Genomic DNA, 24989 nt, shown 5'->3' with positions numbered 1-24989 from the left:
AGGAGAAAACTCAGAAAAGAAAAATACAAAAAGAGTTTGATGTATATATATGTATTGCTTTAGGGGGAGAAAATGAGAAAAATACAAAAACATTAGAAAAATGAAAAAGCCAAAAAGAAAAATTGCATGATATGGGAAGTGAAATAAATGTTCGTGTTAAAGAGTTTGACTAACACATGTAAGGTGCCATAGCTGAAAAGACTAGGATCTACTGCGATATGTCGATAGGCTTGACGCTCAAAATGATAAAAGATACTAAGTGATATAAACATAACGAACTATGTACCATGTGGGGAACATACCAACGTCGTATGATTTTATGGTCTTAAATCTTGCGTTGATAGATAGCCAACATCTGAGGTTTCGGGTCTTTATATTGTTGAATCATCCGGGGATATCTTGGTTGTCATTCTGTTCAGAACTAAAATTGTACATGACCCCAGGAAAGAAAGTCACTTGGAATTAGCTCATTTCTATTTGAATGTCTGTATGTTGTCCCGATACACACAATTTTGATCTGATTCTGAAATCTTCTCTGAAAAAAGTCGTGTACCTCCTCTGCTGCATCCAGCTACATGCTGACCTGGAGGTGCTAGGCAACGTCAGCTTCTGCTGCATCCAGATACATGCTGACCTAGCTGTACGTTGTCGCACTATAGATCTAATACACTCGAAAGAGGCCCTCAAGTGCCCAAAAGAAACCCAAGAAACCTATATCAAACTGAGAAAAACTCATTTGATCTGTATATTATACCATCTCTGCCAAAGATCTATTCTGTTCTCTTCTCCACCTACTCCCAGTTAAGATTTCAGAAATCTGGATTGGACTTGTGAAATATGTGGTAGGGAAGATACTTGCATGATAGAGTGTGCTGTTTATATTTTCGAGATTTGATTAGTTTTTATTTGGGTGTTCATTGTTAAGAAATCAAAACATGATAAAACAGATTATATGCAGACCTAGACACAGTCAGGATATCTTAAAGGATGACATCAGTATACTCATCTGTTACGATGAATCGTTGTGCTTACCTTGATCGCGAGGGTATGCCTTGGAATGGGACACACGGGTATAATAGTATAATATTACCTTAGCATATCACGAAGTTGAAAAAATGAAAGTTAAGCGTTAAAGTTTAAGTGGACAAACATATTGGCAATCGCATGGATCAGTTTGATTAGGCTCGTACTGAAAAGTGTTCCTTAGACTGCCTGAGAACGAATTTTGATCCCATTGCAAGTGTAAGTGTACATTATGGTAGTTGTTTATATTTTGAGTTTTTATTTGTTTTTAGTTCTAAAAATAAAAAAATAAAAAAGTTAGAAAAATTAAAAAATACAAAAATAGTGTCTTGTTTTTCTATAAAATCAAAAATCCAAAAATAGAGTTTTTAATTTTTTTTTCTTAAAATTAAAAATTATAACCGTTCTTGAAGATTTGACTGATCATAAAAAGTTGAAAGAGTTTGAATTGTGAAATCCGAGTACAAGTACTTGGATGTACCTAGTGTTCATATGGTACTCTCCCTGTTGCATAAGAAATGTTTGCTTATAAGTCTGTGAGCATGTGCAGAACTTGTTTTCAATCAAGAACAGGGGTTGATGAAGACTGAGATGCTGTTAGCTGCTGAAGAAGCATGGAACATCACAACAGCAAGATATACCTGAGTCAGAAGAACCGGATACGAAACGCCGTCTGACAGTGAAAGTACATTTGAAGTACCATGAACCTGCTTGAAAGAGAAAGATTGAAGAAGAAAAGAGTTTTTGAGAATCCTCCTCTCACATTCTTTTTGACAATATTTTCAAGCAAATGTTGATCGTGATCCTGATATGAAGCTAACCAAAAAAAAAAATCTGAAGAAAGAGACCCAGTGCTGAGAGTTCAGAAGTCAAGAACTTCCACAACATCTGCAGCATAGCGTCAACCATAGATTTCGTTGAAGACGTTGCTGAATTCAAGTTATGAAGACAATTTGATGGCATCAGTCTAGGGGGAGATTGTTAGGCCCTAAAGTGTGAGACTGACGCATCAAATTAATACAACGGGCTATGGTTACGAACTGGGCTTTACTGGGTTAGTTTATATTAGGTTGTGGACCTTTATAGGTCACTTGGCCAAGCTTTAGGCCATGTGGGCCAAGCAGGCCCAAGGGGAGCCCATGTAGTGAAGTGGGCTTGTCTATGTATATAAACAAGTTTTTAACTTGTTTTAGGGTTTGAACCTCATTGTTACAATTTCTCTAGAGAGGGAGGCGATTGATTGATAGTCGTGAGCACTTGTACCAGACGGTTTTGCTAATTCATAGTAATAGAATCGTGTGCAAGTGTTTAAAGGTGATTCGGTATTGTTCTTGGTTCTTCGTATTTTCTGATTTTCGTGTTCGTTCTTGAATCTCACCAAGTTTGGATTCCGCACAAACTTGGTGATTGTTTGATATCATTGAAAGATCCGGTTAACGGGACTTACAGAACGGTTTGGTAAGAGTCTTGCCATTGTTCAGTGTATAGATCCTGCAAAGGACCTGGGTCAAATTTAGTAGGACCTCCTTCAATACCCACCGGTATTGGATGGCGGTGGTCCAAACTCTTTGATCCCTCATAAGTAAGCTACTATTAAAACTTTAACCCGGCTACTTAGGACTGTATCCCTGCTGACTCAAACTACTTAGCCGAGGGTAACGTCACCTTCAAAAGAGGGGCCTACCATATTATGCATTAATAACTTAATTAATTATCTATCAATAATCCGACCCTTTAGGATTGTATCCTTGCTGACTCAAACTACTGGGTTGAGGGTAACGTCACCTTCAAAAGAGGGGCATACTACAATAACTAAGATAATCTCTTAAAAGGTGCAAAACTGTGGAAATAATCAAAGGTTACACTACACACGAGTCGGATCCAAGTGATTCATCTTGTCTATCTGTTTTTACTTTTATTTTATTTTTCAGCATTTTAGTTAGTTTTATTTTTCTAGTTTAAAAACCTTTTTTCTAACTTTTGATTTGATTAGACGTTGAGGATAAACCGGTACTAAAAGCTCTTGTGTCCTTGGACGACCACGGTATCTTACCAACACTATACTACGTCCATGATGAGTGCACTTGCCCATATGTGTGTTTAGTCTTAGTAAATATTGTGTTTTTTAAATTTAAAACTTGGCTAAAAAGTGTAAAAATGCTTAAAATATACATTAAAAATCTATTACACTACACGCACACCAGGGGCAACTACATTATTTCCTTGGGGTGGAAGTTGTTCACAAAAATTTTGATCTTGTTCTCTCACAGAAGAAATATATTGCAGACATATTACATAGATCAGGTTTGGCGGATTGCAAACCCATCTCCACCCCTATGAGCACATCTCAGGTTTTACTACCTGATGATAGTCCGTTATTGGATGATCCCTCTCGGTACAGGCACACGGTTGGTGCTCTTCAGTATGCTACCCTTTCTCGCCCTGACATTGCATTTGCCGTCAATCAGGTTTGCCAGTTCATGCACGCCCCAACCGAGAATCATTGGACTAGTGTGAAACGGATTCTGCGTTATTTGAAAGGTACAATCAACATGGGTCTTTGGATTCGTCACAACACGGGCTATCGCCTACAAGCCTTCTCCGATTCTCATTGGGCTACCAATCTACAGGCCTTTTCCGACTCTGACTGGTCTGGTTGCCCAGTCGACCGTTGCTCGATGGGGGGATTTGCTATCTACTTGGGTTCAAATCTTATTTCTTGGTCTGCTCGCAAACAACGAACGGTCTATCGCTCCTCAACGGAATCTGAGTATAAGGCGATTGTAGACACTGTTGCAGAATTACTTTGGCTAAAGTATCTTCTTCGTGAGCTTGGTTTGGACAGCGAGGCGCCAACACTCTGGTGTGATAATCTTGGCGCTACTTATCTCACTGCTAACCCAGTGTTTCATGCTCGTACTAAACATGTTGAAGTTGATTATCACTTTGTTCGTGAACAAGTTACTCAAGGCAATCTCAATGTTAAGTTCATCTCCACAAAGGACCAAATAGTTGACATCTTCACGAAGCCTCTATCTTCTCAAAAGTTTGAATTTTTGCGGTCCAAGTTACAGATTGCTAACCGCCCTGAACTTGCGGGGAAGTATTAGACTATGTCGGCTATGTTAAGTTTATTATTGATGTTTTATATATTGTATAGGGTATCTAAATGTATTTAGGTTCTTTATATATTTGGTTGTAATCTTCTATCATAATTCAATAATACCTATTACTTTTTCATAAACTGATTTGTGTATGTGAAAAGCTTGTGGATGAAGATCGTCATCATTAGGGGCTTTCAAGATGGGATTATCCGGTTTTCGGCTAATAAATATTAATATCCGTATTCGTATCCGAAATTTCGGATATCCGATTCTCGGATACTGATTCTTTTATTTAAATGGATATCCTAATTTATAAAAAAATCAAAAAGTACATTTCATACATAGATTAAAACTTAACTTATATTCGAATTTCCAACACTCAAAACACAAAAAAATATATTCATACATCCACACCCGAATCCGATTATTTACTATTTTTACTATATTTTAAGCTAAACAAGTAGTCATATAATTTATATGTAATATTTTTTTAGTTTTCGGATATTGGATAATCCGACTATCCGAAAATCTTAGAAATCAATATCCAAATCCAAAATTTCGGATTGTTTGCTTTTCTTCGGATATCCGAAATTCGGATATTAAGATATGGTTTTTCGAATATTTCAGGTTTGGTTTCGAACCGGATTTTTTTGAGCACCACTAGTCATTATTAGGCCCATCTGAGGTGAAGGAACTTAAGGAAGTTGCAATCACATGCAAACGATCCACCATATAGCTTTTATGGTAGGGCAAGAAACAAATGTACCCATCACCCTTTCCACTTATGGATTACTCCGGTCAACATAATTCTTCCAAAAATTTAAAAAAATGATTCGAAAAGGTATTATTTCATGGAAAAGAATAATTGAATGTTTTGCGCCTATTCTTAAATGTAGGTCCCATTTGAATAAAAATACATGATTAGATAATTTTAGGCCACGCATTGAATTCCCATATTTTATGAGTGTGGATTAATACACTTTGGGGCTCAGGCATCTACCAAATCAACGGACCCCCTCATTCTATCTTTTTTTTTTAACGTAACTTTCATTCACAACAAAACGCCGACCCAAACCGGGCCGACAACAACTACAAGATTTCATATTCATAAAATTATACCAATCTAGCCATTTTATCCCTTTAACAAACAAGCTCTATTCACCATATGCCTCCAACAGGGAAAAATAAAAAATTAAAATCTAGTAAGATCAAAAGCATACCCGTATGGCTGTATCTTTTACTGAGCGGTATAAATTCGAGTTACTTTGTCTTTTGACTCCGCTGCAACGCATGGTACTATTCTTTAACGTAAAAAATCTCTATTTTCTTACGTGCTTATTTTTAAGTACGTTTTGTTATAAATCCAAGTTAAAAATAAGGAAAACATACAAGTTTTGTCATTATCTATATACCATTTTGCAGACAGTGTTCTTTTCAACGAATTTTGACAGGTTTTGCCCTTTATAGGGAATTTTGTTGCACGTTACGTCCTTTAAGCCTAACCCAATTAAATTTTTCTGTTAAATCTTATTATACATGCCTAACCCACCTTTATTGCGAGAACCAATGTGAACACAACAATCGGCATAACACCAGCATTAGCAATCGTAACATCCCCAAGAAGACCCAGGTTATGAATATTCGACATAACACCAGCATTAGCAATCGTAAAATCCCCAAGAAGCTTACTCAATTCCTCATCATTCCTCACCAACAATTGAATATGTCTCGACACAATTCTAGTCTTCTTGTTATCCCTAGCAGCATTTCCCGCTAATTCAAGCACCTGCACACAACCAATTTTGACAATCCCCTCATCAAATCACAAAACCCCCAAATTCACCAAAACCCTAATATAACAAAAGTATATAACCCTAAATTAACAAAATTGGGTGAATGAAAGTGAAACTTACTTCAACAGCGATGTATTCAAGAATGGTAGCGAGATAAATCGGAGCTCCGGCACCGACACGTTCGGCGTATTTACCGGCTTTCAAGAACTGGGTGATACGGCCGACCGAAAACTGAAGACCGGCTTTGCTGCTTCGAGAAGTCGCCTTCTTAGCGGCTCCGGAACCTAGGGTTTTGCCTCTTCCGGCCATTGGGTGGAGAAAGAAGGTGGCTTTTTGAGGGTTAAACAACGATGGAGGGTTTGAAGGAAGGGGAGATTGATCTGAAGAAAGATTTGGGGGGGGGGGTGTTTGGTTATATACTGGTTTAAGGAATGTGAAGGGAGAGAGAGGGGAAGGGGGGATAGATTATACACACACACACACACACACATGAACTGAGCGCTTTATCTGGGGATTGGCACCTCAGATCATGAGTATGGTTACTACATCCAAGCCTGCGACAATCACAGAAGCCAATGATCTCAGTGTGGCTCTTACCGAGGAAGCCATTCGCTTGAACAAGTTTTCGAATTCTGGGCAGAAGAAGAAAGAGACTCACGTGGAGTCGTCTGGGGATAACAAAAGGAAATTCTCGAACTTCAAGCAGGGTACAAGCAACATGAACAAGAAAGGTGAATCAAGCACACCGGCGAAGGCTGCAACCGGTGTTGAAAACAAAGGAAAGGGTTATATGGGCACTCTGCCCAAGTGCGAATATGGCAGTATCATCATGCTGGTCCATGTAGAAATAGAAAATGTGAAACTTGTGGAAGAATTGGTCATTTGAAGGATACCAGCTGGGTTGGTTCAGGCCAGGGTGGCCGAAGGGGTTTTGGTAACAACAACCGCGGTGGTATAGGAAACCGACCGCAAGGGAATAATGGAGGAAATGGAAACCGTGGAAACAATGCGAATCAAGCTGGGAATGTGAATCGCAACCAGAACAACGCTCAAGCTGGGAACGGAGGTGGTAATGGTCACGGACCGGGCTGTTTTAATTGTGGAGAAGTTGAGCACTTTAAGAAGGAATGCCCAAAGCTGAATCAAGCCCGTGCTAGAGTGTTTAACATTGGAGCAAGGGAAGCGCGCTAGGATCCCAACGTTGTCACTGGTACATTCCCTATAAATCAATGCTTTGCATCTATTCTGTTTGATACTGGTGCCGACTATAGCTTTGTGTCATTAGAATTTAAGAGTTTGCTTAGGTTAACTGCTAGTAAGTTAGATATTCCGTACTCAATTGAACTGGCTAATGGAAAGCTAGTTGAAGCGAATGAAGTCGTCAAAGGTTGTGTAATCAAGTTGGGAGAGCGTGAGCTCACTTTGGATCTACTACCAGTCGAGTTGGGAAGCTTCGACATGGTAGTAGGGATGGATTGGTTGTCAAGCAACAAAGCAGAGATTATTTGTCACGAAAAGATCATTCGCGTCCCAACAGAAGATGGAGAAACGAGCGTGGTTCACGGAGAGAAGCACGATACGCCTCTGAGAATCATCAGCTGCCTGAAAGCTCGAAAGTGTTTATAGAAGGGATGTGTTGCCTTCTTGGCACACATCGTGGATAAGGAAGCTACTGAGCCGAAGATCGAAGACATCCCTGTAGTAAAGGAATATCCTGAAGTCTTTCCAGAAGACTTGCCAGGATTGCCACCTCAAAGGCAAGTAGAGTTCCACATTGACTTAGTTCCAGGTGCCGCGCCTGTGGCTAAGGCACTTTATCGACTTGCCCCTTCAGAGATGCAGGAGTTGTCGACACAACTTCAAGAGTTGCTAGACAAAGGATTCATCCGACCAAGCTTCTCGCCTTGGGGAACTCCAGTTCTGTTTGTCAAAAAGAAAGACGGTAGTTTTCGTATGTGCATTGACTACCGGGAGTTGAACAAGTTGACGATCAAGAATAGGTATCCTCTGCCAAGGATTGGTGACCTATTCGACCAGCTGCAAGGTTCAAGCTACTACTCGAAGATCGATTTGCGATCAGGTTACCATCAGCTGAGAATACAAGAGGAAAGTATTCCCAAGACCGCTTTTAGAATCCGATATGGACATTACGAGTTCTTGGTTTTGTCATTTGGGTTGACAAACGCGCCAGCTGTTTTCATGGATTTGATGAACAGAGTTTGTAAACCGTACCTCGACAAGTTCGTGATTGTGTTCATAGATGATATTTTGATCTACTCAAGGACGAAGGACGAGCACGAACAGCATTTGAGAGCTATCTTGGAGCTACTGAAAAAGGAGAAGTTGTATGCCAAGTTCTCGAAGTGCGAGTTTTGGCTACGCGAAGTCCAATTTGTTGGACATGTGGTTAATGGAGATGGAATCCATGTGGATCCCACAAAGATCGAAGCGATAAAGAATTGGGAGACTCCAAAGACGCCAACCGAGATTCGACAATTCTTAGGATTGGCTGGTTACTATCGAAAGTTTATTGAGGATTTCTCAAAAATTGCTCAACCATTGACCTTCCTCATGCAGAAGGATAAGAAGTTTGATTGGGGAATGAAACAAGAAGAAGCATTTCAGTTGTTACAGGACAAGCTTTGTAATGCACCGATCTTATCGCTACCAGAAGGAACTGATGATTTTGTGGTATATTGTGACGCCTCGCGTCAAGGTTTGGGTTGTGTGTTAATGCAGCGCCAGAAAGTTATAGCCTACGCATCACGCAAGTTGAAGGTCCATGAAAAGAATTATATCACGCATGATTTGGAGCTAGGCACAGTGGTATTTGCGTTGAAGATTTGGAGACATTATTTATATGGTACGAAGTGTACAATCTTCACGGATCATAAGAGTCTGCAACACATATTCGACCAGAAGGAGCTTAACATGAGGCAAAGACGCTGGGTCGAATTATTGAACGACTACGACTGTGAGATCAAGTATCATCCAGGGAAGGAGAATGTGGTCGTCGATGCCCTAAGTCGAAAGGAAAGGATCAAGCCCATAAGGGTTGGGGCTTTGGAGATGATTATCCAGACAGATCTTTCATTGCGCATCTGTGCCGCACAGAAAGAAGCTCTTAAGGAAAGGAACATTGAGGAGGAATATCTCTGTGGAATGGAGAAGCAGTTAGTACCAAACGAGGAAGGAACTTTATGTTTCATGAAACGAATTTGGGTTCCTCTATTTGGTGGTTTGAGAAAGGTTATTTTCGATGAAGCTCACAAGTCACGGTACTCTATCCACCCAGGAGCGGATAAGATGCACCAAGATCTTAAGGATTATTACTGGTGGCCTAGAATGAAAGGCGATGTTGGAGTTTATGTTAGTAAGTGTTTAACATGCGCCAAGGTAAAAGCTGAATACCAGAAGCCTTCAGGACTTCTGCAGCAACCTGACATTCCCAAATGGAAATGGGAACAAATTTCAATGGATTTCATAACAAAGTTGCCAAGAACACCAAAAGGTCATGACACTATTTGGGTAATAGTGGACCGGTTAACGAAATCTGCGTATTTCTTGCCAATTAGAGAGAAAGACAACACGAGCAAATTAGCTGAGATATACATGAGAGAGATCGTTGCACGTCATGGAGTGCCTCTCTCAATCATCTTTGATAGAGACGGAAGGTTTGTGTCAAGGATTTGGCAGTCCTTCCAAGAAGCATTCAGATCTCAGTTGAACCTGAGTACAGCTTTTCACCCGCAAACAGTTGGACAAAGCGAACGGACGATTCAGACACTAGAAGATATGCTGCGAGCTTGCGTTATGGATTTAGGTGGAAGTTGGGATATTCATCTACCATTGGTCGAATTCTCATACAATAACAGTTATCACGCAAGTATTCAAGCCGCACCGTTCGAAGCGTTATACGGACGCAAATGTCGATCACCAATTTGTTGGTCTGACGCAGGTGATAGATAATTAGTTGGTCCAGAAGTGGTCCAGGAAACCACAGATAAGATTGCACAGATCCGAGAACGCATCAGGGCGGCTCGCGATCGACAAAAGTGTTATGCGGACCGAAGAAGGAAACCTCTGGAGTTTGAGGTAGGAGACATGGTATTATTAAAGGTATCACCCTGGAAGGGTGTGGCACGTTTTGGAAAGCGTGGGAAGTTGAATCCGCGCTATATTGGTCCATTCAAGATTCTGGAGAGAATTGGATTAGTAGCATACAAGTTGGACTTACCTGCTGAACTCAATGGTGTTCACGACACATTCCATGTATCAAACTTGAAGAAGAGTCCGAATCAAGAAATTGTTGTCATTCCGGCAGACGAGATTCATATTGACGACACGCTCCACTTTGTCGAAGAACCCGTTGAGGTTACTGATTGGAAGATAAACAAAACACGCCGGAGTAGTGTCAAGCTTGTCAAAGTTCGTTGGAATGCAAGACATGGTCCAGAATACACCTGGGAACGTGAGGATCGAATGAAAGAAAAATACCCCCATTTATTTCCCCAGACCCCTGCAACCAGAAACAGAGCCAAAAATTTCGGGACGAAATTTTCTTAACGGGGGGAGAATGTGACAACCCTCACCAAACCAGGTATCCGTACAAATTAATTAATAGTTAATCAGTTCTTAATTACTATGCATAATTACAATTATGACTAAACTGCTTTCTGTTTTCTGATACATACATACTCATACATCATACTTCATTACTGTCACTCCATTTATTACACACAAAACATTAGTGACAAACTTGATGCACAAAAGCACAGTTAGCACAGTGAGCGGATAACCCAGTAAACATGCTGACATTGCCAGCACTAGACAGAGATTGTCTCTGAGGCCAGTATGAGCCGGGAATAGATTACTACACTAGTAAGGAGTGTAGGGAGGTGAGGACCATAGAACAACGTCACTAGGTGATAGTTATAGTGACCGGAAGTGCCTAAAACATACTTTAATTACAAAATTCTGCACTACATACAAAAATTCAGCTTTTAACATAACTAGTAAAGTGCAAAAAGTTGGTAAAATAATACTAGACACTTTCCAAAGTGTTGGGAATTTATTGTATCACTAAAACAATATAAAAGATACTTAAAAGCTTTACTTAACACTTTAACGGATCAATATCCAACCGAACAACCAGACTTTACCCGGAACATAAAAAGATTGCCAAAGACATAGTTTTCACTTTCTGAGCTAGCTAGGGTCCCCGAACACCCTAACACCCTTTATATTAATTAACACACTTAATACCCTAACTAGAACCATTGGATTTCAACTTAATCCTAACTATAACATTACACCCCAACCCTTACCCCCCCCTCTAGTCGACGGTCACCTTAGGGTGACCCACACTTCTCTTTGTTTGATTATTTTATTGTTTCATGTTGGATATCTAGTTAACATATTATATTTGGACAATATGAAGGAATGGATTATAAATATATACCATAGTCCATCATTCTCTTCATTCAAAACAACATCAACCAACTCAAACTCTCTCCCTCTACACACCTCACGGCCGCCCCTTCTCCACCACACCACCACCACTTCTAACCATTGTTCACTCATTTCTTATACTCTCAAGGGTGCAAGAGATCATATAAACAAGCCCGGTGCTCTCGAAAGTGCAAGAACCGCTCTAGATTTCTTTTATCCACCACATTTACATCTTGTTTCTTCCCTAGCCTTGAGCTAGTAGTAAGTGTTTCTAAACATCATCTTGATCTTGTTTATGGTGGTTAATAGGTGATTTAATGGTTAAAAATTAAGAACACTAAAGAACACAACTTAAAGTCTTGAACATAAGTGATTAATGGTGGATAAAGAGAAGTTATGTGTGTAAATCATGTAAATCTTGTATGGTTGTGAATATTTGATGTTGTTTGTTACTAAAAGTGGGATGGATCATCATCTAGACATACTAGATCATGTTCAAGAACATGAACTAGTAGTATGTTAGTGTTAGAAATGTGAAATATGACGAAACCATCCACCATGAACTTGAAGCTTGAATAAACATAATTTTTCTTGTAAAATGAAGTGGTAAACTTGTGGATCTAAAGATCTACAAGTGGTTTTTCGGAAGAACCAAGCAGAAAATACTAGTTTTGGTTGAAACCCGGATATTTTATGAAAGAAGTACCTTTATGGTAACTAAACAAGTGTGTAAACACTTGTGTAACAAGAAATTTAACAAAGAAACATTTTTGTAAATCTTGACTAGAAGTTGTGAAACTTCAAATTCTTTAAAAATGAAGTTTAGAAGAAACTAAACTTATTTTTAGAAATAACAAAACCTACTAAATGTGTTGGTGATTTACTACATATTTTTACAAAACCTTCAAGTTCATGAGTTTATGATTTATTCATATTTTGTCTAGTTTGATGAATAAATATTGTATATTGTTGATGGGTAAATTGGTTGATTGATTTTACAAAAAGAAAATGATATGCTAAAAGCATAGACACCTCCATTTACAGAGGAAACTCTGGCGAAGTTTTTCCAGAAATATAACACTTAGAAAATACTTTTCTAGTAATTGTTTACGTATATATTTTTAACTTGATTTTCAAAAATAAACTTCGCCATGATTTTTATTACAAAAATTACAAAGTACCGGAGGTGGATTTTCGTAAATAAAACTTGTTAAATAAATATCTAGAATATATATATTTTATAATAAGACGCTTGTGTGATTTTGTGATTATTTGTGAACTAGATATATATTATTTTTAGGGTAAAAATAATATTACTTGAAATATCATGAAAATACGACTTCCAAAATAATATCAACGCGCTCACAAAAATAAATATTTAAGTTATATGAGTATCGTAATATAACGCAAACTTTAAAAATGTAACCTATGTATTTTTCAGAAAAATACTCTTATTAGTATATTTTTGGTGGATATTATTTTGGGAAAACTTATGGAATAAAATATAATATATTTGGGAAAAATATATATATTTTGGAAATTAAGACATTTTAGACAAAGTGATTAAAAATATATTTTTCAAGTGAGACTTAAAAATATATTTTCGGAATTATAAAACACACATGTATTAATACCCCAATCCTTGGGAAGAAATATACTTATTAAATAATTAGGAAGTGTAAATACGAAATAGTTGTCTAACTATTTCCCAAAAACGTTAAACCTTAAGCCAAGGCACGGCCGTCCGTCTAATAGAAGTTAGTACGTGTAGGTCGTCACACAGCAGGTTGATTTGGGGACCGACTATTTCGAGACGCACTTCTGTGAGTTCATGTCCCCCTTTTCTCTTACTGTTTTCAGTTTTATAACTTCGGGGGTGAAATACATATTACAATTATTTGGAACATTTTTATACATGGTATGGTTAGCTTAAGGAGGGTTAGGACGTACAGATCATGTGAGTAGTGGGTACAACGCTTAATGCCATTAATCCTCGTAGTTAGGACCGAGGGACACAAGAGTGATAGATCTATTTGGGTTTAGCGAGCCCACACCCGTGAGGCCGGGGAGGCCCATAGAGGTGATTGTGTCTTACAGCCGAGGCCCGGTACAAATTTTCTAGGTTTGAGTTTTCCTGCATCACTTCACACATACCAGTGACCTTGCAAACCAATGGTGATCTCATTTCCTTAATTGCTACATACCAGGAACATTTATACTTTGGGGACGTACTCTAAACGATTTATAAACATACTCACGTTTGCATGAACTCGCTCAACTTTTGTTGATTTTTCAAATTACATGTATTTCAGGAAATTAGGGATCCGGAAAGGTATGCTATGTCGTCAAGCTGCATCGGAGGAATGATGTCATCCGAGTTTAGGGATTGTGACTTTGAGGGCGGGGCCCCTATTGCTGTTGATGTTATCCTACCCATTGCTGATGCTCCTGTAGAGGAGGCTCCTGTTCATTCACCTGTCCCGGACTCATTTGAGTCTGTGGCGTCTGCATCTTTGCACACTCAGGGAGTGCAACATCACTCTCACGACGCCGACCCTGACATGGCGTCATCAGCTGTACCTGTTCCCGCGCACGATCATGAGTTTGATCACGAGGTTGACGATGATTTCGATCCTGTCTTTCCCCCTGGTTTTGATCCTGACCAGGATATTGAGTTCATTCACTTAGATCAGCCCCTAGAGGAGCCTGTAGCCCCTATCGATCCTTTGTTTGATGATCCAGCTGATTTTGACATGGATTTTGTTGACCCGGAGCCTGTCGTGGCCCCTGAGCCAGTCGTTGCCCCTGATCCTGCATTAGAGCATGACCCTGTTCATGACGATGCACCCGCTGTTGCTCCTTTTGTTGATGATATACCCATTGCCGATCATCCTGTTGTTGCTCCACCGTTGGTGGATGATCATGTTGTTGACACTCCTGTTGACACTCCACTCTTGATAGAGGATCCTGTTGTTGCACCATTTCCTGATCCTATGCCGGTGCTGTTCGACCGTGCACCTTTTGCTACCTATATAGATCCATGTTACGCCGACACCCGTAATGGGTGGATTGATGACGATGACGATTACCCACCTTTTGTGCGACCTGTTACACCACCAATAGCCCCCGTTTCAGCACCCATTTCAGCACCCACTGATATCCCACCGTTTCCCCTGCACACCACAGATGCTCATCGCACAGATCTTCCTGTTACATTCCTTCAGGACATACCGCCACCGATGTTGACTTCACCTTTTCCATTCGCGTCTCAGTTTCCCACTGTTGCACCATCTACTGCACCATCCTTCACTCCGTCGAGCGAGCCATTTCTATGGACTACGCCCCCTATCATGCCATTGTCTGATCCGTATCACCCATACCATGTTGGGTACTCCACGGAGGACATCCTTACTTCTCTGATGATACAGCAGGAGGAACTGACCCGTCACATACAGGAGTTGGAGAGAGCTCAGCGACCACCTTTGCCATTGTCAGACCCCATTTTCAGTATCACACCCTCCGCGTCCACTTTCACCCGACTCAGACGTCCGTTTCTTGACCTCTGAGCAGCAGATAGCATATTTGCTGCGCGTCTATCGCGCTTTAGAGCAGGATTGGTTACATATGCGTCTCCTGTATTACTCTCATTTTCCTCCTCCTCCGCCGTCAGCATAGGCATTTGAATCGACGCAGGTAGACTTTTGGCGAGAGGACCGCGATTGTGCAGATTACACAGCTTTTTGGAGACCGCATTTTGATGTTGTGACTTTTGATGTTTTGTATTTTGGTTGTTGTTGTCACTGATTAGATAGTTTTGGACTAGGACGATGTGGCCCTTAGTCACTGATGATGTACGATACAGTTATGAACTTGTAAACATTACATTGTGGTCTTGATTCATGATAGCGCAATCGCAGTATTCTCATTATATGTAATGTTGGATTGATTGTTTATATTCTATATCATGTGATGTTATGTACTTGATCTATTTGTATCATGTGATGTTATGTGCTTGATAATGTTGTTACATGCGTATGCCATTTACTTACTATGACCTGACCAACGTGAAACATCTTTTAGAAGATGCCACTAAGATGTGATCCGCACATGCCCACTAATGAGGCAGAACTTCAAGGAATCATTGCTGCCGCTATCGCGCAGTATGCTGCTTCTCATGCAGAAACAAGTGGAAATATCTCTCAAAACCACGGCAATAACAATCCACCCAATGGTAATGTTAAGTCGTTTGAGATATATTATGATACATTTGGATACTTTTATCACGTTCGCTAATACCATTTGTAAATTCAAACGTATGTGCAGGGTGCACTTACAAGCAATTTCTCGATTGCAAGCCCGTGAATTTCGACGGCACAGGAGGTGCTGTTGCGTTTGTAAGATGGGCTGAGAAGACTGAGTCTGTTCTTAGAATGAGCAAGTGTGCTCCCGAGCAACAAATGACCTACATCTCAAGGCTATTTCTTATGAAACGTTTTTAATAAATCAAGACGAATAGGATTGTAAATAAATAAAAATAAAACTTGATAAAGAATCTTGGAAATCCCGACACTCTATGACAAGCCCAAAAACCTTCTCTTCTACCCATTCCATTTGGGAGTGAAAAAGCCACATTATAAAGAGTTTTGCTTGAGGAGTAGCAAAGATTCAAGTGTGGGGGTATTTGATGGGCACAAAATGCAACATATAAATTACATCAATTGTGGCATAAAACTAACACTTTTTAGTACTAATGTTGGAAAAAGTGTGCTTTTGTCTTCCTTTTGTATTTTCAGGATTAAATGAGCTCAAATAAACAAAAGAAGCAAAAAGACAGCTAAATCTAACATAAATACAAGAAAAGGAACAAAACGTGGCATGCCCGACCACCCGACAGCATCTTCCCAAGCAAAACAAGAAGACAGAAGCCTGAACACGCCCCGTGCTCAGCGAGCACGGGGGCGTGCCCAAGTCTCAGCAGAAAAGACAAAGTGGTAGAAGCTTCCATCGCCCACCATCGGGCCGTGCTCAGCGGGCACGGGGCCGTGGTCAACTATAAGATTCGCGGAATCAAGGCATATCTTGATAGTACAGATATGCTTCTGCACACGGAGTCGTGCTCAGCGGACACGGGGGCGTGGTCAACTAATGCAGACAAACTGCATTTAATGAAGAAAGAGAGGAGGATGGACACGGGGCCGTGCCCGAGCTTCTATTCAGCCTATAAATAGGAGTGCTTGGAGCTCTTGCAACTCATCCCTTGGCACACCACCTCTCTCACACTTCACCCACCACCCACCACCATCACAACACCATCATCCACCACCATCATCCATTGTCCATCATAGAGTGTGTGAGTCGTCTCAGGATCCAAATGATTCATCTTGCCTATCTGTTTTTATTTTTATTTTACTTTTCAGCATTTTAGTTAGTTTTATTTTCCTAGTTTAAAACCTTTTTCTAACATTTTGATTTGATTAGACGTTGAGGATAAACCGGTACTGAAAGCTCTTGTGTCCTTGGACGACCTCGGTATCTTACCAACACTATACTACGTCCACGATGGGTGCACTTGCCCATATGTGTGTTTAGTGTTAGTGAATATCGTGTTTATAAATTTAAAACTTGGCTTAAAATATACATCTAAAACATATATACACTGACACGCATCATTTAGTTTTCTATTCATTTTCTGTAATTTGTTTCCAGTTTTAACTAAAAAGTGTGTTTAATTAAACCTTGTGTTCCTATTAAATCTCGGCTCCCAGTTAACAAGGCCCTGGCCGGTGGTCCTCCCCGCCCACCCCCAGGGCCGCCCATGATAAAAAGTAAATGTCATTGAAAGTATGTACTAATCAAACATGGCACACACAATGTGCCATTGAAGATCTAAATTAGTGGCACAAAAGTAAAATGTCATTAAAAGTGTGTGCCAGTAAATGGCTTTTTGTTTGTAGTGTTATACTAGATATAGGCACTTACATTATATAAGAAGTGATGACAACATCGGTCAGCTCGGTGAATGTAAAAACCGCTTCAAAATCATCACAGTTTAAGTACATGTAACTATCATGCGCAAATAGATTCAATAGTAATACTAGGCTAGCCTGTTGAATGATATCAATAGTGAATGCAGTATGAATAGCATGAAATCTGAATATTTGCAGACTCAATGGTCATATCGTTGTTATGTAGAATAGGCTAACCATAAACTATAAACTGCATATATACTTGGACTCCATTGTTATGTAGATCCTAATTGTAACGAAGAACAAAAATTGTGCCCGAATCGTACCGGGTAATGCGAATTGAGGAAGTTAGTAGGAGCAAAAGGGTGGGATGAGAAATCATGAGAGACTGGCGAGAACATCGCCTCGTCGATAGGGTACCTTCCAAAACCAACACCAAACGGCATGGCCACCCCAAAACCACTAGACGAGCCTAACTGTAGCGAGCTTGAACCTAAAAACAAGCTCGTTAAGTAAACTAGCCCGAGCTCAACCCAACTCATGAGCCTAAACGAGACATTGTTAATATAATTTTTTATTAATATATTAGATATATATCACTTTTCATAAATCCGTACAATTTTTTCTCTTTAACAGTTTTCAAGTTTTTCCCATGATTTGCTATTGGAAATTAACCGTGATGTCCATATTAAATAAACAATAACTGCTATAGGAAATTAACCCTTATGTTTATATAATGTTTTTTTATGACGCTAAAAAGACGACACACAAAAACAGTTTCATAAATTTATTAAATTTTGTACAACCATGACATTTTTTTCTTGACACGGATTTAAAATGTCATAAGATAAGCGTGTGTCATTATTCGCGCGTCAAGATAGATCTTTTTTTATGACGCTAAAAGGATGACACACAAAAAAGTGTGTCATAAATATATTGAATTTTGTAAAACCATGACAATTTTTTTCTTGACAGGCACTTTCGAATGTCATAAAATGAGCGTGTGTCATTGTTTGCGTGTCAAGATAAATCTTTTTTTCTTTATGACGTTAAAAACATGACACACAAAAAAGAATGTTATAGATTTATTAAATTTTGTAAACCATGACATTTTTTTCTTGACATACGCTTTTGAATGTCTTAAAATATGCGCGTGTCATTGTTCGCGTGTCAAGAGGAGTGTATTTTCTAGTAGTGATGGTACTCATATTAAAGATAAAAAACACCCGTTATTATGGTGTAATTTTTTTTGAAAAAAAAAGTTACGTATAAAAAGTTATTGACACTTAAAAAAGACGGGGGAAACTTGCTTGTGCATTGCATGTGGAAATTCTGGGTTAACAACTGCTGTAAGATTTGTTTACCTCTTAATGAGGCTCTTAATGGTTCAGGCCTCTGGCCTCTTACTGGTTCAGCACTTAATGGTTCAGACTGTTTGTTTCACGAGCAGATGTCTGAATGGTTCAGACATTTGCCTCTGAATGATTAAGATTTATACAGAGTCTGAATGGTTAAGACTTTTAATCTGAATTGGTCAGATATTTGCCTCTGAATGGTTAAGCATTATACATGCTTTTAATGGTTCAGACCTTTACTGGTTCAGCACTTAATGATTCAGACCTCTTACTGGTTTAGCACTTAACCATTCAGATGTTGCCAAACAACCCCTAAGAAATAGAATTACTTAATCAGAAACGATACTTGTATATGTTAGTATTCATGATACCTTTTACCCATATTTACATACTGTAGTAATCTGAGACTTGTGTGCTAGTGATTGCCACTATATCTCCGGGCACTACATTGTCTCCAATAAGATGTATCATGTTTGGCATCAATGTTAATTCAACTTGTTTTCCATGCAATAAAAAAGTTATTTAATTAGAAGGTATCCAAGACTTTTGACTACTTACGTTGTGTAGTAATACTTACTGTTCATCTCTCATGGCAACCTTCCTTAATGGCTTTGTTTTTTATGTTGGTTGCAAGTGGTTGTCGTCAACACGATCAACATAATCTGCAATCACATAATTACTTGTTAATTAAATGGTTACATAATTCAATATTGTTTTTTTATCTTTAATATAAGCACCATATTACTTACTTATATAGAGAAAAAAAATTACATTTCAATCGAATGTTTTAGTCCATGGTGTTTTCTCTATACTGTTTTAATTATATAGTGATTCAAGGCATTGTGTTTTACAGTAAAACACCATGAACGTATATAAGACACCATAACATTGCAAATACCATTTACATTTAATGTTTCAGTCTTATTTTCTATGGTGTTTTATTTTAGGAATTCAAAACAGATTATGGTGTCTTGTAAAATAAAACACCATATAAAATAAGACTAAATGTAAATGGTATCTGCAATGTTATGGTGTCTTATATACGTTCATGGTGTTTTATAGTAAAACACAACGCCTTTAATCACCATACAATTAAAACAACATATATAATTAAAACAACATAGACAAAACACCATGGACTTTACATACGATCGAACCGTAAATTTTTTACCTATATAAGTATACCAATATGGTACTCATATTAAAGATAAAAAAACACTCGTTATTATGGTGTAATTGTTTTTTGGAAAAAAAAAAGTTACGTATAAAAAGATATTGACGCTTAAAAAAGACGAGGGAAACTTGCATGTGCATTGTATGTGGGTTTTTGAATTTAAAAATGTTAAATTTATCTTTATACCCTTAATACAGAAAATTAATTATTTTAATGGTAAATATTATTTATAATTTTGGCATTATAATCTCAACCATTAGATTATAGATCAAAAGATGTAGATTTCTTCCTACACTTCTCACAAAGGGTTATTGGATTTAATCACCCTCAACTATTGGCTATTGGCCGCTGTCACCCTCAACTATCACTTAAACGTCTGTCACCCCCAACTTAACACTTAGTGTGTTCTGACACCACGTTGTTAACTAATCACTAACTTTTGATGTTGTTTTATACTTTTGGGAGTGTCATAAGGATCTTAGGAAGGTTTTAGGGATCTTTAGACCCCCCCCCCCCAAAGTATAGTAACAAGCTCAAAAGTTAGTGATTAGTTAACGACGTGGTGACATAACAAAGTAAGTGTTAAGTTGGGGGTGGCGGGCGTCAAAGTGGTAGTTGAGGATGGCAGCGGCTAATAGCCAATAGTTAAGGGTGATAAAATCCAATAACCCTCTCACAAAACACACCCTTTTTACAATAACCATATCCTATATATACTTTTTTCATTAAAAAAGAGTTTTCGAGTTATCACTTCTTATAAATATGCGTGTTCTTTTCCGTAAAGACATAGATACATAGTTACATACATATGTATGTGTGTATATGTAAAATATACTTTCATAAGGGTGTACGGTGTGGAAGTGGGTAAACCCACTTTACCGATTGGCAAACCACCGCCAATATGTTTGCCGAACATATATTGCCGAAAATGGGGACAAAATCGGTGAAGGTATACCGATTCGGGGAGAGGGAGGAGAGGGGAGAGAGTGGGGTTGTGTGGTGGGGTCCATGCCATCTCAACCAATCACACATTTTTCCTTTTTTTTAAATAGTTTACCACTTCATCAAGTGTCTAACCATTGCCAACATTTTAAGCATAGTTTACCACTTTGACATGACACACTCTCATTGGTTGATTTTTTAGTTTGCCACTCAAAGTGTTTAACCACTCCCTACACCTAAATAGTGAACTCTTTTATAAAATTTGTTGGAATATCTATTAAACACCTGATAGATTAGGTTTCCACTTTCGAGATGCTTACAAATGCCAAACTTTGGCCGAAAGGTATATGTAATCTCCATGTCTACACGTGTCTTGATTGGATAAGTTACAAGTTGCAACACAAGGTCCCCACTTAAATTCATATAATCGCTCATGCAAAATTCACAAGATTTAAGGAAACAATGCTATTATATGATTAACACTAGGTGTAGTACCCGTGTAACCACACGGGTAGATTTAGTAATAATCGAAATCAAATACTAAAAAACAGATTGTAATATATCATTTAAATTTTAGTTTTTATTTCTATATCTTTATAAAGTAACTAGGTTAGAACCCCGTGTATTATACGGGTTGAATAAATGTAATTTTATATATTAAATAATAAAAAGTTATATCTTTATGAAACTCGTATAGTGTACGGTTAAATAAATGTAATTTAATATATCAAATAATAAAAAAAGTTATATCTTTAAAAACCATGTGTATTACACAGATTAAATAAATGTAATTTTGTATACTAAATACTAAAAACGTCGTATCTTTAAAAAACCCGTGTATAATCGGGTTGAATAAATCTACCAAATGATAAAAAAAATTACATCCTTAAAAATCTCGTATATTACACGTGTTGAAAAGGTCTAAAAAAGAGTTATATCTTTAAAAACCATGTGTATTACACAGATTAAATAAACGTAATTTTGTATATTAAATACTAAAAAACGCCGTATCTTTAAAAAAACTCGTATATAGTCCGGTTGAAAAATCTACCAAATAATAAAAAAAAAAATTATATCCTTAAAAACACCGTGTATTACACGTGTTGAATAAATCTAATTTTACATAGCAAATGATAAAAAGTTATATCTTTAAAAACTTCGTGTATTACACGGGTTATATAAATGTAACTTTGTATAGTAAATAATAAAAAAAGTTAAATTTTTAAAAACCCCGCGTTTTACACGAGTTGAATAAATATAATTTTGTATACCAAATAATAAAAAAAATTATATTTTTTAATAAATTAGGATAACATTTAATATTAATTTATTATTTATTTATTTAGTTAATATAAGATAAGTATATATTTGAGAATACCTTCAATGAATGACACGTGCCAAAAAATTGTTTTCTTTTATTATAGTAGAAAGATATATATATATATATATATATATATGATTGATCGTAAATTAAATCACAACCATAAGTTAGATAGAATTTAACAACTACATCAAATTAATTTAAACTCCAAAGTGTATAGTCGTTAATTCTCTAACCTTCTATAGCTAAATGCAACAATAATTTATATTTATATTATGTGTATATTTATATTTATATTATGTGTATATTTATAAAATAAAATAATATCAATGTCCTTGTTTTATATATTAATTAATTAATAATATTATAATATTAGATCAATATCCTTTATGTTATTATATTATATTAATAATAATAATTAATAACATAACTTTAAGTGCCAAGACAATCTTTATAATTAGTAGTTGGTATTTGAATATTTAACTTAAAATTTTATAACATTATATAAGGTCTTTGTTTAGCATGATGATACGTTTCTTAAAATGATAAAATTTAATTTTAAATATTTAGTAGTAACCTTATTAGAAAGTTTGACATATTTTTTGTGGTGAAATTTAATTAATATAATATTAATTCATGCAATAATCATACACAAGTTATAAGATTATAAATTCACTATATATATGTGTGTTTTATTGAACGAAATAACTTGGTGTCATGCAATAATCATAATATAAATTAAAATATTATAGTTATTCACTATATATGTGTATAATGTTGGACCAAATAATCTAGAGGGGTAAAAAATCAGTTTAGGAAATTTACGTCTGATAAAACTAAATACATATAATGCACAAATTTTTAATTTGGGTTAATTCGTAGATTTTTTAAATTTAGTTTAATCAAAGTATTATTTAAAATAACGTATTAGAATAAGGATAAGGATAAATGATATTTATGTATTAGTTATTAAAAAATATAATAAAATACAATGAAATAGTTTAAGATTGAAGAAAAATTTGACACGTGACATTAATTGGAGTCTTTTATTAGAATTTAGATGTTGAAGACAGTATGTGTGACCACACGGGTAGTTTTAATAACCATCGAAATAGATTATAATACATCATTTAAATTGTTTGTATTTAGTTCATATTTGATATAGAAATTAGCTAACTAACTCAAAATTTCTTGTCTAAACTGAAAGCATGACCTAATTTTATATTGTATAATAATTAAAGCCTGACCTAATTCAAATAACCAAATGTTATTAAACAGTTCAATAAAACCCCTTATATTTGATCCAATTAAGCTTACTAATGGATTAGATTTTGTAGGCCCGTTAAAACCCTTCTATCAAACATGGATTAGATTTGTTAAAGACATGTATGAAATGTCCTTAATACCCTTATCCCTTAATATCCCTTAATATTCCTTAATACCCTTATCCCTTAATACCCGTAACATAGGCAGATTTACATCAGATTATAATATATCATTTAAATTTTGGTCTTTAGTTCTATTTATACTATATTAGACCATGTTTTATAGATAAGTATTATTTTAGATTAATCTTTTCTAGTTAATTTATATATAATCCTCCTACTAAATATTATTTAGTTTAATTTCTTATGGATAATTATTTTTTAGTTTAATCTCCTTGTCATCATCACACTTCTCCAAAAATGCAACTTGACTGTTATAAGTTGTATGAAATGACTAACATCATCACCGATCATTATCATCATCACACTTCTCCAAAAATCTCCAAATATCTCTCTTAACTCTCAACAGTCAACACAGATCTTCATCATCTTCATCCAGCTTCATCATCTTCATCCATCTTCATTTTGAAAACAGAGGTTTGAATCATCATCTTATCTATATATATTTTTTTAATATTTGTGATGTTTTTGTAAAAAACAGAGGGTTAATTTGGGTATTTTGTTTCAGTTTTTGATAATGATAATCTGAATGCCGCATGATGATGATAATCAGTTTTTTGTGAATGTTTTTTTTTGAAAAAACAGAGGGTTGATTTGGGTATTTAGGTTTCAGTTTTTGATAATGATAATCTGAATGCCGCATGATGATGATGATGATAATCAGTTATTTGTGAATCAGTTTTTGATAATCAGTTTTTTATAATTAGTTCTTTGATAATCAGTTCTTTGATAATCTGAATGTCGTATGATGATGATAATCACTTATTTGTGAATGGGTTGATTTGGGTATTTTGCTTTCAGTTTTTCAGGTTTGTTTGTTCTGTTTTTGTTCTGTTTTGTTCTGTTTGTTTGTTTTGTTTTTGTTCTGCTTTGTTATGTTTGTTTGTTTTGTTTTGAAAAAACAGAGGGTTGATTTGTTTTGCTTTGTTCAGGTTTGTTTGTGATGTTTTTTGTGAAAATTTTGTACAGAATGGCTGTGGATGTAAAGATACGCAAAACACCAACTACGGAGGCCAGAATACTTGACAACCTCCTAGAAGGTAGTACGGTGCACATAAGGAAGTGATTGATCAAAACGATCAATTGCATATGAATGAATATAACCCCAGTGGTAGATATGTAATTAGCGAACTCTGGAATTTCAAGGAAAATCTAAGATCTACACTGGCGTTATATTCATTCTTATGAATGAATATAACCCAAGTGGCAGATATGTAATTAGCTACACTGGGGTTATATTCATTCATATCTGCTACATTCCGAAGTGCACCGTCAGTAAAGATCCACAATTGCTTGTGGTGGTATGACGTTTTGTCTCTGTATTGTATGTTACAGTCTTTTGTTATCTAGTCTGTAAGTTCCGTCAAGTCTACGAAGTTGGTATGACGTTTTGTCTCTGTATTGTATTTATTAAA

The 24989-nt window shown here is 36.8% G+C and overlaps 1 protein-coding gene across 1 annotated transcript; it reads right to left on the bottom strand.

Moving 5' to 3' along the window:
- Positions 1-5667: 5667 nt before the first annotated feature.
- On the bottom strand, positions 5668-6286 carry LOC110936252 (histone H2A.6). The gene is made up of 2 exons (XM_022178593.2): positions 6041-6286; positions 5668-5913 (listed from the first exon to the last, which is right to left on the bottom strand). Exons 1-2 carry the CDS (start codon positions 6227-6229, stop codon positions 5668-5670), a joined length of 435 nt encoding a protein of 144 aa, XP_022034285.2. The 5' UTR covers positions 6230-6286.
- Between the last annotated feature and the right edge of the window lie 18703 nt (positions 6287-24989).

This window comes from Helianthus annuus, chromosome 4 (assembly GCF_002127325.2).
Source record: "Helianthus annuus cultivar XRQ/B chromosome 4, HanXRQr2.0-SUNRISE, whole genome shotgun sequence".
Classification (NCBI taxonomy): Eukaryota; Viridiplantae; Streptophyta; class Magnoliopsida; order Asterales; family Asteraceae; genus Helianthus; species Helianthus annuus.
Note: the sequence above shows the minus strand (reverse complement) of the source record. Positions and strands in the feature narration are given on the sequence as shown.

Coding starts and splice junctions, on each gene's coding strand:
- LOC110936252 (XM_022178593.2), bottom strand. CDS start 6,229: ATGGCCGGAAGAGGCAAAACCCTAGGTTCCGGAGCCGCTAAGAAGGCG. Junction 5,914..6,040: donor TTGAATACATCGCTGTTGAA/GTAAGTTTCACT, acceptor GGTTGTGTGCAG/GTGCTTGAATTAGCGGGAAA.